Raw genomic sequence first — 12,214 nt, 5'->3', positions numbered from 1 at the left:
TAAAAGTCACACAGGGGAAAAGAATGATTTATCCAGGTGGGATGTATTTCTGCAGCATGATTTCTTGTATCTGGCCTGAGCTGTATTGCTCACCTTTCAGAGCAATAGAAAAGGAAAGGCTATGCCCAAAGCACAAACTTTGTGAGGACTGGGTCCTAAACATCTTTCCGCTTGGTAATGAATTACAAGTGGATGGAAGCTCACTAAAGCTGAAGGGACATCAAGACCAAGAGATTAGTGGTATATTTGACCTTTTCTGTTCATGCTGTCTTCCCCAGGCAAATTGTAGGATTTGAGGTTTGAAGACTTTTGTCCTTAAGGCATTTAGCTTGTTATAGTGCCAGAAGAGACAGGTAATGGTCAATCTGTGTGGCAGCAGGAGGAAAAGAAAGAGAAATGGTGTTGGGAATGCTCCTGCTGAATCTCTGGATTTTAAGAAACAATCGCTGAGCCTCGTTTCCAAAAAGTCCTTCAATTTCAAGAGGTTCACATAACACAAACTCTTATGTGTACCAGAGTATGGGAAACTTTCATCCATTACACAGATTCCAATGATGGTAGAAAGCTAGACATGGCTGTCTATTCTATCCTATCTTCTAAGAAGGAAGTTTTCCCTTCTGTCATCAAATGCATATAACTAGAGCAGTTGAGAAGTATAAAACTAATAGTGTGTGTTAGGGAAGAAAACACAGGACGGTTTGGGATTTACCCCTTCCCTCTTTGGAAATAAAACATAAGATCCCACACATCGGTTTAAAAATGGTTAAAGAAGAACGTGGAGACAACCATCAGATGGTATGCAGAATAATTTTGTAAGTCCTTAGACTCACAGAATATTCTGAATTCGAAGGGATCCGTAAAGATCATCACGTCCGGCTCCTGGCTCCACACTGGACCACCCAACAATCAGACCCTATGTCTGAGAGTCTTGTCCAAACACTTCTTGAACTTCATGGCTCAGTGCCATGTCCAGAACTCTGGGGATCCTGTTCACCCTCTGGTGCAGAACCTTTTCCTGACACCCAGCCCGACCCTCCCCTGTCCCAGCTCCACGATGTTCCCTCGGGTCCTGTCACTGTTCCCAAAGAGCAGAGCTCAGTGCCTGCCCCTTCGCCCTCCTCATGAGGGAGCTGCAGGCAACCATGAGGCCTCCCCTCAGCCTGCTCTTCTCTGGGCTGAACAAACCATGCATGCTCTCTAATAATTTTATGTCCTTACAAAGGCTAACAACAAAACATAAGATCCTGCATTAGATTTGTACCCCACTAAGTTGTATCACTGATATTATAATTAAATAACTAAATGACCACCTGACATTCAAAAATACTCAGGGCTCAGCAGCTCTTAATAGTACTCATTAGTTGTTTGTTTGTTTATTTCCTTTTTTTTTTTTTTTTTTTTTATTTCCTTTGGAATATTTTAGCACTAAGATAAATCCCATGTAAATGAATGATTGAAAACTGAAGTGTGCTATCACAGAAGTACTATGACCTATTTCTGTTTTCTGAACTCTTATTCTCTCACTTAGTTCCTTCAGAATACTTCCCAGTTTACAACATATGCTTCTGTTATTCTTGAAAAATATTTTCAGGATCAGATACTGGGATAATTCTTTGTCTGCAGTAACTATCACATCAATTAAAACCAATCCACTCTGCCCTAGCAGGAAGAAAAAAAGAAAAAAAAGAAAAAAAAAAAAAGAATAAATAGCAGTTTGCAGACTATAATTCCAGATGGTATCTGCAGTTTGTTTTCTAGTTTCAGATGTTTGCCTTAGGCCTGCGACAGCCACATCTTATTGTGTACTTTCACTAGTGACCATTAAGCACAGTGAGCACCCAGGCAGTTCTGGTCCTTGGCTAATTATTGCCACAAGAAAAACGTAGCTCTTGTAGGCTCTAGCTCTCCCACTTGTGCATAATTTATGTTAGTGCACAGAAAAGACCTTTGAGTTAAATAAGAAAAAAAGTCTATATTTTTCAAGAAGAAAAAATAATTTTCAACACGTGGGGCGAGACCCAAGAAAACAATAAGGTCAGTGGGGCTCTGGCAAAGTCACTGTATGGTTGTGAGAGGTACTGAAATATCCTGGAGTTCTTTTATTGCTTTCTAAGGTAAAAGATTACGTTTATACCTCCACTTCCAACTTCCTTGTGCTACTGCTTCTTTACTATAACAGTCACAAGAAGCTGCATGCCTAAACAGCACCAGTGAACAAGGCTTACAGGACCTATTCTCAGCTCCCATCTTGGTTTGCTGAGCGAAGTCAAGCAAGTCACAATTAACTGCCTGATTATAAATTAGGTGTTGCCACACCTGCCCTGCAGGGGTAATGTCTAGAATAATTGGCATTAGAAAAGAACATGAGGATCTTTGGATGAACACTCTAATTTTACTGCCAAATATTGTTAAAGATAATAACAGAAGGGAGCCTGAACAATCATGGTTGAATTCACATGCATTTGACAATCCAGCAAAACAAAGTTCAAGGGTATTCAGAGCTGGAGTTCTGGATTGAAAGGAGCCCTGATAAGAAGTACCTGGGGGTGTTGGTAGATGAGAAGATCAACATGAGCCAGTAATGTGTGCTTGCAGCCCAGAAACCCAACCGTATCCTGGGCTGCATCAAAAGAAGCATGGCCAGCAAGGCAAGGGTAGTGACTCTCTGTCATCTGAGCTAGAGAATCGTGCCCCAAATTTTGTTATAATATATAGATTTGAATTGGTAGGTTTTATTGTTATTATATTCTATTCTTTCATCTTAATTTACCACCCAGGTGGCATTAGTTAACTCCAATCTGCATTTTTCAGTGTGACGAAGCTAAGGCAAAATAATAATAAAATCAAAAATGTCCACAGCTGTAGTGTAGTGTAAACGCAGCCTTCCAAGGAGTCTTCACAGAATCACAGAATTTCACAGAATCACAGAATTTTCTAGGTTGGAAGAGACCTCAAGGTCATCGAGTCCAACCTCCAACCTAACGCTAACAGCCCTCCACTAAACCATATCCCTAAGCTCTACATCTAAGCGTCTTTTGAAGACTTCCAGGGATGGTGACTCCACCACTTCCCTGGGCAGCCTGTTCCAATGCCTCACAACCCTTTCAGTGAAGAAGTTCTTCCTAACATCTAACCTAAAACTCCCCTGGCTCAACTTAAGCCCATTCCCCCTCGTCCTGTCACCAGGCACGTGGGAGAACAGGCCAACCCCCACCTCGCTACAGCCTCCCTTGAGGTACCTAAAAAGAGCGATAAGGTCACCCCTGAGCCTCCTCTTCTCCAGGCTGAACAAGCCCAGCTCCCTCAGCCGCTCCTCGTAGGACTTGTTCTCCAGGCCCCTCACCAGCTTTGTCGCCCTTCTCTGCACCCGCTCAAGCACCTCGATGTCCTTCTTGTAGCGAGGGGCCCAAAACTGAACACAGTACTCGAGGTGCGGCCTCACCAGAGCTGAGTACAGGGGGACGATCACCTCCCTAGCCCTGCTGGTCACGCTGTTCCTGATACAAGCCAGGATGCCGTTGGCCTTCTTGGCCACCTGAGCACACTGCTGGCTCATATTCAGCCGACTATCCACCATCACTCCCAGGTCCTTCTCTGCCTGGCAGCTTTCCAACCATTCCTCTCCCAGCCTGTAGCTCTGCTTGGGGTTATTGCGCCCCAGGTGCAGGACCCAGCACTTGGCCTTGTTAAACTTCATGCAGTTGACCTCAGCCCATCGGTGCAGCCTATCCAGATCCTCCTGCAGAGCTTTCCTACCCTCAAGCAGATCGACACACGCACCTAACTTGGTGTCATCTGCGAACTTACTGAGGGTGCACTCGATGCCCTCGTCCAGATCATCGATGAAGATATTAAAGAGGACCGGCCCCAGCACCGAGCCCTGGGGGACGCCACTAGTGACTGGCCTCCAACTGGACTTGGCTCCATTCACCACGACTCTTTGGGCCCGGCTATCCAGCCAGTTTCTAACCCAACGAAGCGTGCACCAGTCCAAGCCAAGAGCAGCCAGTTTCTTGAGGAGAATGCTGTGGGAGACGGTGTCAAAAGCCTTGCTGAAGTCAAGGTAGACCACATCCACAGCCTTTCCCTCATCCACCCAGCACGTCACTCTGTCATAGAAGGAGATCAGGTTCGTCAGGCATGACCTGCCTTTCATAAAGCCATGCTGACTGGGCCTGATCGCCTGCTTCCCCTGCAAGTGCTGCATGATGACTCTCAGGAGGATCTGCTCCATGAGCTTTCCTGGCACTGAGGTCAAACTGACAGGCCTGTAGTTTCCCGGGTCTGCCCTCCGGCCCTTCTTGTAGATGGGCGTCACGTTTGCTAGCCGCCGTCTTCCTGAACTATTAGCAATGAGTTTTATATTCTGTAGGAAAAATTCTCCCTTTATCAGGTGGTGATCCTGCTTAACCACATTGCTGGCCGTTACCTTGTTGAAATGATGCAAAAACACTGCCCTGGCCTCTGTGCTAGTTTTGAAATAATGGTGCCCCCCACAGTCACAGAAGTCTCTATATCTGAAGCCATGGGAATCTGCCTATTATGGTAAAAATCAGTAGGTAGTCTGTAATGGGATACCTGCAACTTTTTAAATAAAGGACTTGATTTGTCTAGTCAATAAAAAACAGAACTCAATAATATTCTTCCACCATCCCTGTGGCACTTGGAACAGAGGAATGGCACATATCACAACATCCAGTAATCTTGTGTTTAAATTCTGTACATTCAACAGCCTTTAGTATGTCCTAGTCTTCTGACACACAAAACAGTATGCCAAAGGCATCTGTGGATTGTAATCACAGAAGGAAAGTGATGAAAGAAGAGAAAACACTGGGGACATGTCCCTTTGCAAGCAAAAAGGTAGTGACAGCCATGAAAAGTTAAAACAAGAAAAAGACAGAGAAAATCATATCTGGTAAAAGTACAAAAGGATACGCAAGAAAAAAACTAACACAAAAATCCAAGTAAATATGGCAACCTTCCAGCTCTCAGCAGTAGAACAATTCAGAAAGCATCATAGTAAAGAAAAACACGTTACTTTGGGCAATTTTTTTGTATGTTTTTGTGTATTGCCATGGTTCTAAATACAGGAATAACAGCATGCAGCTATTCATACAAAAAGCATATTTGACTCAGCTTTGCTTTCTAACTTTTTTTTGTTTTACAAGATGAGTTCAAGAAAGTAAAGTGAAATAAATTTTAAACTACACCAGAACTGAGAGAGAAGCATATAGGTGATTCAAAATGACATCTGTGGCACCCCAAGAACTGCCACCAGCTGTGGTGTTTCAAACATAGGAATTTGAGGGGTCAAAATCTGCCAAAGGCCAGAAGCTGTGTTAGCTGATGGAAATCCAGAGTCTATCTGGATTAGACAGAGCTAAAAACCTGTTTTTGTTTTTGTTGTTGCTGTTTGTTGTTGTTGTTGTTGATTTACTATATCTCATATCTCTCTAGCAAATGGAATATCTTTTATCTCTGTTTTGTTTTTCACACATGATATACCATGTAGTATCTCCATGTCTCTATGTGTTTTTTTTTGTCACAAACTGAAACAGTTTTCATTTGCATTGATCTGGTGTGACTACTAATGTCACCAAGAAAGAGATGAGACAAAATGGTCATTATGTGGAATGATACTCTACCATGACATTTACAGGTCAGTTATGCATCCCTGGGATTCAGAAACTCTAAATTCTAATCCTAAATCAAACAAAATAACAACACTGATTGGCTGCTTCTTCTAACTGGAGTGTAAAAGTCAGGGAAACCACCAGAGAGAAATTTTTATTTAGAGCTTGTAAATAAACTGTGAGCATTGGACCCATAGTTCTTACCGTCATCTTCAAAATAATTCCCGTGGAGAAATAATTAGTATGATAAAGACAGAATTTCTGCTTGTTTTACAATCACATATTCTTGATAATGCCTCGTTTTTCTTTTTTTTTTTTTAATCTTTTTATGTTTCCACTCAAAAATGCTTTGTTGAATTATCTTTCAAAAGAGAGGAATTAACTTGGGAAAATGGGAAGTCAGAAGGTTTTCCAGGGCTGGGACAGAGAGTCCATTATGAATGTCTGCAGGGCCTTCCTGAAGAGTATGCAGGCTGGAGAATTTCATCCTTATCTAAACTGTTTCCAGATTGACAAGGGTATCTTGACATTTCCTGTAAGGACCTGGCCACAGCCTAGGTAATGACTGCTGCATTATTTTCCTTTTTAATTGAAATTTAATTGAATACTATGCTGATAAAGTACATGATTGATTATTGCTTCTTGCTTTTGTGCCATGGGTACACATGCTCTGAGATTCTCTGGCTTGCTAAGCAGTTCTCCTGGCTGACAGCGCCAGTGTGACATTTTCCTTAACCCTATGATTTATGCTTTTGAATGGTCTTTCCAGAAGCCTGTGCACCATTTAAAATCTGCTTTTTTGCTTTTTATTGTTTTAAAATACTATAAGCAGGGAAAGAGTGTAAATGACCATGTAATCAGGGAGGCAGTGAGAACTTAAAGGATCTTTTCTCCACTTTCTACATGATCTACATCAGTCATTTAGGGCCAGGAACACAAAGTCATTTAGGGCCAGGACTTGCAGGTATCTAGCCCCAAATGTATCTTTGAACACTAGGTGTTCATACCACATGATGGTCTTGGAAGGTCCCTTCCAACTGAACTATTCCATTGCATTCTATTCTATTCTATTCTATTCTATTCTATTCTATTCTATTCTATTCTATTCTATTCTATTCTATTCTATTCTATTCTATTCTATTCTATTCTATTCTATTCTATTCTATTCTATTCTATTCATTTCATCCTATCCTATCCTATCCTATCCTATCCTATCCTATCCTATCCTATCCTATCCTATCCTATCCTATCCTATCCTATCCTATCCTATCCTATCCTATCCTATCCTATCTATCTTCAGTGAGCTGGCAAACATATGGAACACAACTAGAGAGTTATCCCTCTCAGAAGTTTTTTGGGGGGCATATGCATGATTTGCATATCATACATATCCACCTTGACCAAATTATTTGTTTACCTCTGTGGTTTATGTGAGATACAGAGGAAGGCAATAAGATGGATGGAGGTATATAATTGCTTCCCAAGATGGAAAATTAAATACACTAGAATTCCTTAGCCTGGAAAAAAAGCACTTAAAGGAGAAATTTAGAAAACTACGAACAGGAAATGTTCATGTGAAGGAAAGTAAATAGGGAAAAGTTTATTCATTTACACAGACAAGGAGGGCCCAAAGACATTAACAGGCAGCACATGTTAAATAAACTAAAATTAATGAACTGCAGAAATGATTGCCACAGAATGAAAAAGAGGCTGAAAATAGAGATGGATTTTTAAAAGAGAATTGCAAAATACCAAAAAGGAAGGTATTTCAAGGCCTATTAAACAGAATCTTTGGATTCAACATCTGTCTCAGAAAAAACCCTGATCTACACATGGACTAAATTTATATTAATTACTGAGGGGGTGTAGTGAGTAAAGAATATTCCTGGTTGTATACATATATATATACTTTTTTTTTTAACTCCTTCATAAATATTTTTCAGAATGGGACTGGACTTTCAAAGTAAGTAAAGTGAAAGTGTTGGCATGCATGTCTGCACTTCCATTATACCCAGTGTAGATGCAGTCAAAACAATGACTAAAATGTGGAGAGGGATTCAGTTCCCACATCACAGACACTTTCACTGGATGTGCTAAGTAACTGTAAACTCTGGAGGGTGCAATTCAGTTATCTAAGCACAGGTTAGTGGTGTCTTAGAGGTCCTGTGAGTATAGGCTGCTTTCTAGCTGTTCCTTCTGGATCAAATGGGTCTCCAATAGGTCCTGTGTCATGTCTGACAGTCCCATGCAGGTTGTCTATGACCTAGGGATATAGGCTCCTTGTGTTTAAACATATAATTAAGTCTTGAATTATTTTTACTGGCTCTCGTGAAAATAATGATAATGGAATGAATGAACCTTTAGTTTGATTAACCATTACCATTCCTCTGTTTTCCTCTGACTCCACTTCAGAACAATAAAATGGATAATAAAGTCATTTTCCTAGGCGTTGTGTATAATGCTCTTTGGGCCCGAATCTTCAGTAAAGGTCCTATAATAAGGCCCAGATCCATACAAGTAGGTATTCCCAACAGCAAGAGTAAATCACCTGAAGGCCCTAGTAGATGTCACCCCAGTCATGGTTATGAGCAATATACCCCATATCATATGCTCATCTAGCAGTTTAGATGTTGAATTCCCCTCTTTGCCAGGAAGGTTGGAGACAAACACTGCTAATCTGGCTCTGTGCAAATGACTAGTGATATGGGAACACAAACCAACTGTGGTGGAGATGTGTCTTAAAATCTCAGTAGGATGTCAGTATCTATACTGCTACTGTTTATTATGGGAGAAAACACAAGGGGAACACGTTTTTAAACGCTGCCCCTTGTGGTGTTTTTTTTTGTTTGTTTGTTTGGTTGGTTGTTTTTTTCCAAATTGTATTATGAGGCATTTGCTTTCGTGTAGCTTGTTCCTTCTGTCACATGCATTTGATAAACTGGCCCTAAATCCAGAATAACTTGTCACAGGAGAATCATTTAGCACATGGGAATTTCACAAGAACACTTTGCTGGCATCATCTGTCCTATGAGTACCCATGTACCCACATTTCCTGGCATGCTACCTAACAAACTAGGAAACCAGTGAACACCAGCTGCAGCATAAATCCTCTGAAGGCACTGGCATTCCTCAAAATCAAAGAAAGTCTAATTTATCTCTAAAACAAGTTCTAACTTATTATCTGATGATTGAGGAAAAAAAAAAAAAAAAAAAAAAAAAAGATGGTTTTGAGTCACAAAGTTGAATCAAGTAGCATTCCACTTCCTGAGTGGCATGAAGTGGGGTTGGAAATCAAAGGCTTGTATCCTGGCATATAATAGAAACCAAAACATAAATCTAGATTTTCTCATCCTTACTTTGTTCCTAAATGTTTTCTCCTCTTCTAACCATGCTTCTCTCCCATCCTAGTAAAATGTATTTTATTTAACCACAGTATGAATATAGATCACCTTAATTTCTTTTCTGCATGATAGAACAAATCATAAAGATTTTTAATAAAATACACACAAAAAGGAGTGCAACAATATAAAAAAGAATACAATTAATAGGTCAGGCCCTAATTTATTTTTAAATCTGTATAGTTTTGTTGACTGCAGTAGCATGTTCTTGATTGATACCAGCTAATAATTTTGCCCCTTCTATTTAAATTTTAAAGGAGGATAATGGAAATATTGAACTCAAAGCTTGATCAGATAGTGGAACAATTTGCTTAATGAGATAATTATGGCTCCACTATGACCTTTCAGGAAAGCTGAGCTGTGTTTACAGTTAAATGAATGCACAGGCTTGTCCTGATCAGTGCAATGAACTGAGCTGAATAGCTCAGGAGTTCCAGCTCTGTGGTGCCCAAATGCTGCCATGCGGGCTATGTGTGCATAAATACGCGTGTGGAAGCTTGCACTCCCCACCAGCGCTCTTATCAGGCACCTTGTTTCTACAACCAATAGAAGTGCTGCAGTAATCGTCATCCCCATTCTGCCTACGTTTCATTACATCCCTTTCTTTATGCAGCAGGGAATAATTGGACTTAGTAGTTGCCGTGAAACCAATTTTTGCTTCTTTTCAACTAGATCCAGCTTCCTGTGTGGCTTCTTGCCATCAGCAGCTCATTTGGATGCCTTGGATCATTCAGGAGAGGCACACTATTCTCCGCAGAAGTACTACTACATGCAGGATATAGTTGTGGCGCTCCAAAGTGTACCTCAGGAATTTCCAGGTTTGTAGCTAGCCCCTGTTTAGTACTGGTGATGTTAGTTGGATGTGTTGACTTTTGTACCTTTATACTTACTGACTATTTCACTCAGTGCTTGTGTGTGAGGGAGGGCAAAGGATAACTTTAATAGTGTTTTCCTTACTGTTGCATAGTAGGTGATAACAGGATACTAAGAAATGAAAAGGACATCTAGGTATATTAACTATGGACAGACAATTAAAAAAGGAAAAAGACTTTTTATTGGTTGCCTTCCCTACTGACTGGCAGTCTCTCCTGATCTAAATTCTTTGGAATTGCATTTTTACAAAGGCTCTGTCAGAGAAGCTAAGTCCAAAGGAATCTTATTAATGCAGAGTAATTTTACTTTAATATTGAAAGCAATCATAATCTTAGATACTGTCTATAATTATATGTGTGATGTAGCAGTTTTCTGTAATCTTATTAGTCCAGAATAACTGGTTTGTAATTCTTTTTATTTAACAGTCTGCATATACACTTCTTGTTGAAGAGCAGCTATGTACTCCCGTGATGCTTCTGTGTCCCAGATGTTACAAGGAGCAGAGTCTGGGAACTGGGAACGTTTATAGGGATCCAGAAGCAAGAACCCAAATATACCAGAATAACAATATTTAACTCAGGGACAGGCTAAGAATATTATGGAGAAGGAGGAAATCACTTATTTTCAAATACAACATAAGGCTTAAAAAGCAATCTCATGTTTAGTGTAGTTTATTTGCTTTGTTTAGCATTTTTATGGCTTTTTGACCATAAACTGTTCTTTATAAATAAGTTTATATACATGTATAATGTCAATTAGGGAAGCTCTGGCACACATAGGTGTAAATTCACTTAGACACAATTCTTCATGGACATGTCTTCTTATTGAAAAAAATTGTTCCAGCCCATACCAGAAATATACTACAGACAAAATAAACATGTCACTGTGTGATGATTGATGATGTCACTTACACGTTTATTTGTATATGTATTTTAGTATACAGATATGCACACTCTACAAGATACCTTACCTATAACAAATTCAGAATAATCTTTTTATTTTTTTTTTCAAACTTTTCATAAACACTTTAAACCTGTTGACGTGTCTTGAAATTTGTTGTTTCTTTTCAGTTCTCATTCTTTTTTCTTCTGTCCTCAGCAAGGTAACTTCATATGTGACAATCAGAAAAAAATCAAAATACCACCTGACTGTGCTTATCTCAGTGTGTGTATGACCTCGGTGCAAAATAAATCCCTGCAAAAGGCTGGTCCTCTTCCAGGGCTGGTTTAATGATCTGGTTCAGGCCACCCAGCTATATGACTTGATAATCTTGACTAGTTAAACTATCACTTCCAAACAGACCTACAATAGCTCCTTTGGTTTATGTAACAAATACAGAATCAAGGCTTAGAAGTTTTGCAGTAACATGCATGAGGCACTGGAACAGGTTGCCCAGAGAAACTGTGGATGCCCCATCTCTGGGGGTATTTAAGGCCAGGTTGGATGGAGCTTTGAGCAACATGGTCTGGTAGGAGGTGTCCCTGCCCATGGCAGGGGTGTTGGAATTAACTGATCTTAAAGGTCTCTTCCAACCCAAACCATTCTACAAGTCTATGTTCTTATCTAGTTTGCCTGTGACAATTAAAGACACAGCTGAAGGTGGAGGAGAGCATGGAAGGATGCCCTTGCATAGATGGCCCCACAGTACAATAGACAGACACTGCCCACAGGCTATACTCCTTTCCCTATCTGATATTTTAGTATTTCATACATGATTCAGACATTGGGCTTCCCCTTCTCCCCTAAATTATTCTGGTTTGCACACAGAGCCTGAAATACTGTGCAAGTTCTACCCAACTTGGAGTTTAGAGTCCCAACATTTCACTCCTTTTAGTGGAAAAAGCTAAAATTTTCTGAAGGAAAATCTCTCAGCCCCTCTCCTTATCCGCACTAGGACAGCTGTCGGACTGAAGCCAAAAAGGTTCAGGATGGCAGATAACAGCTGATTGACACTGCAGACTGCTGCAAGGCATGTTATTGTTATGAAGTTACAAGGGCAGCAGACAGCAGCAAACCTGAATGTCACCTGCTGCTTAGGACACACATATAAAAGGGAGCAGATCTGCAGCTGGGACTGTTCCTTTGTCTTTTGTCTGATAGCCAGAGATACTCCAAGGATGTAGGATATAGGATTTTTGCTCCTAGCTGAATTCTCAAACCACTCATTTATGGAGTCTGCCTTCTTCAATCTCTATTGCTCATACTAGGAGATATGCTTCCCCCAGAATTATTCTGATTAAAATAACCAACCAGCAAACAAACCTGAAAAGATTATCTTTTCTGATTTAGGCAGCTGTTCTCAGGGGAAGC

The 12,214-nt window shown here is 40.4% G+C and overlaps 1 protein-coding gene across 1 annotated transcript in view; it reads left to right on the top strand.

The window, feature by feature from the left end:
• The window catches only part of LOC311436756 (uncharacterized protein), a gene marked incomplete at its 5' end in the record, with an annotated part of 83,452 nt that extends 72,690 nt beyond the window's left edge, over nt 1-10,762 (top strand). Inside the window, 2 exons of the mRNA XM_084519217.1 lie at nt 9,704-9,849; nt 10,330-10,762. Of these exons, the coding sequence (XP_084375343.1) occupies nt 9,704-9,849; nt 10,330-10,352 (169 nt within the window). The 3' untranslated portion in view covers nt 10,353-10,762. The remainder of the gene's footprint in view (nt 1-9,703; nt 9,850-10,329) is intronic.
• Between the last annotated feature and the right edge of the window lie 1,452 nt (nt 10,763-12,214).

This window comes from Aythya ferina, assembly GCF_964211825.1.
Source record: "Aythya ferina genome assembly, chromosome: 4".
NCBI classification, from domain to species: Eukaryota; Metazoa; Chordata; class Aves; order Anseriformes; family Anatidae; genus Aythya; species Aythya ferina.
Note: the sequence above shows the minus strand (reverse complement) of the source record. Positions and strands in the feature narration are given on the sequence as shown.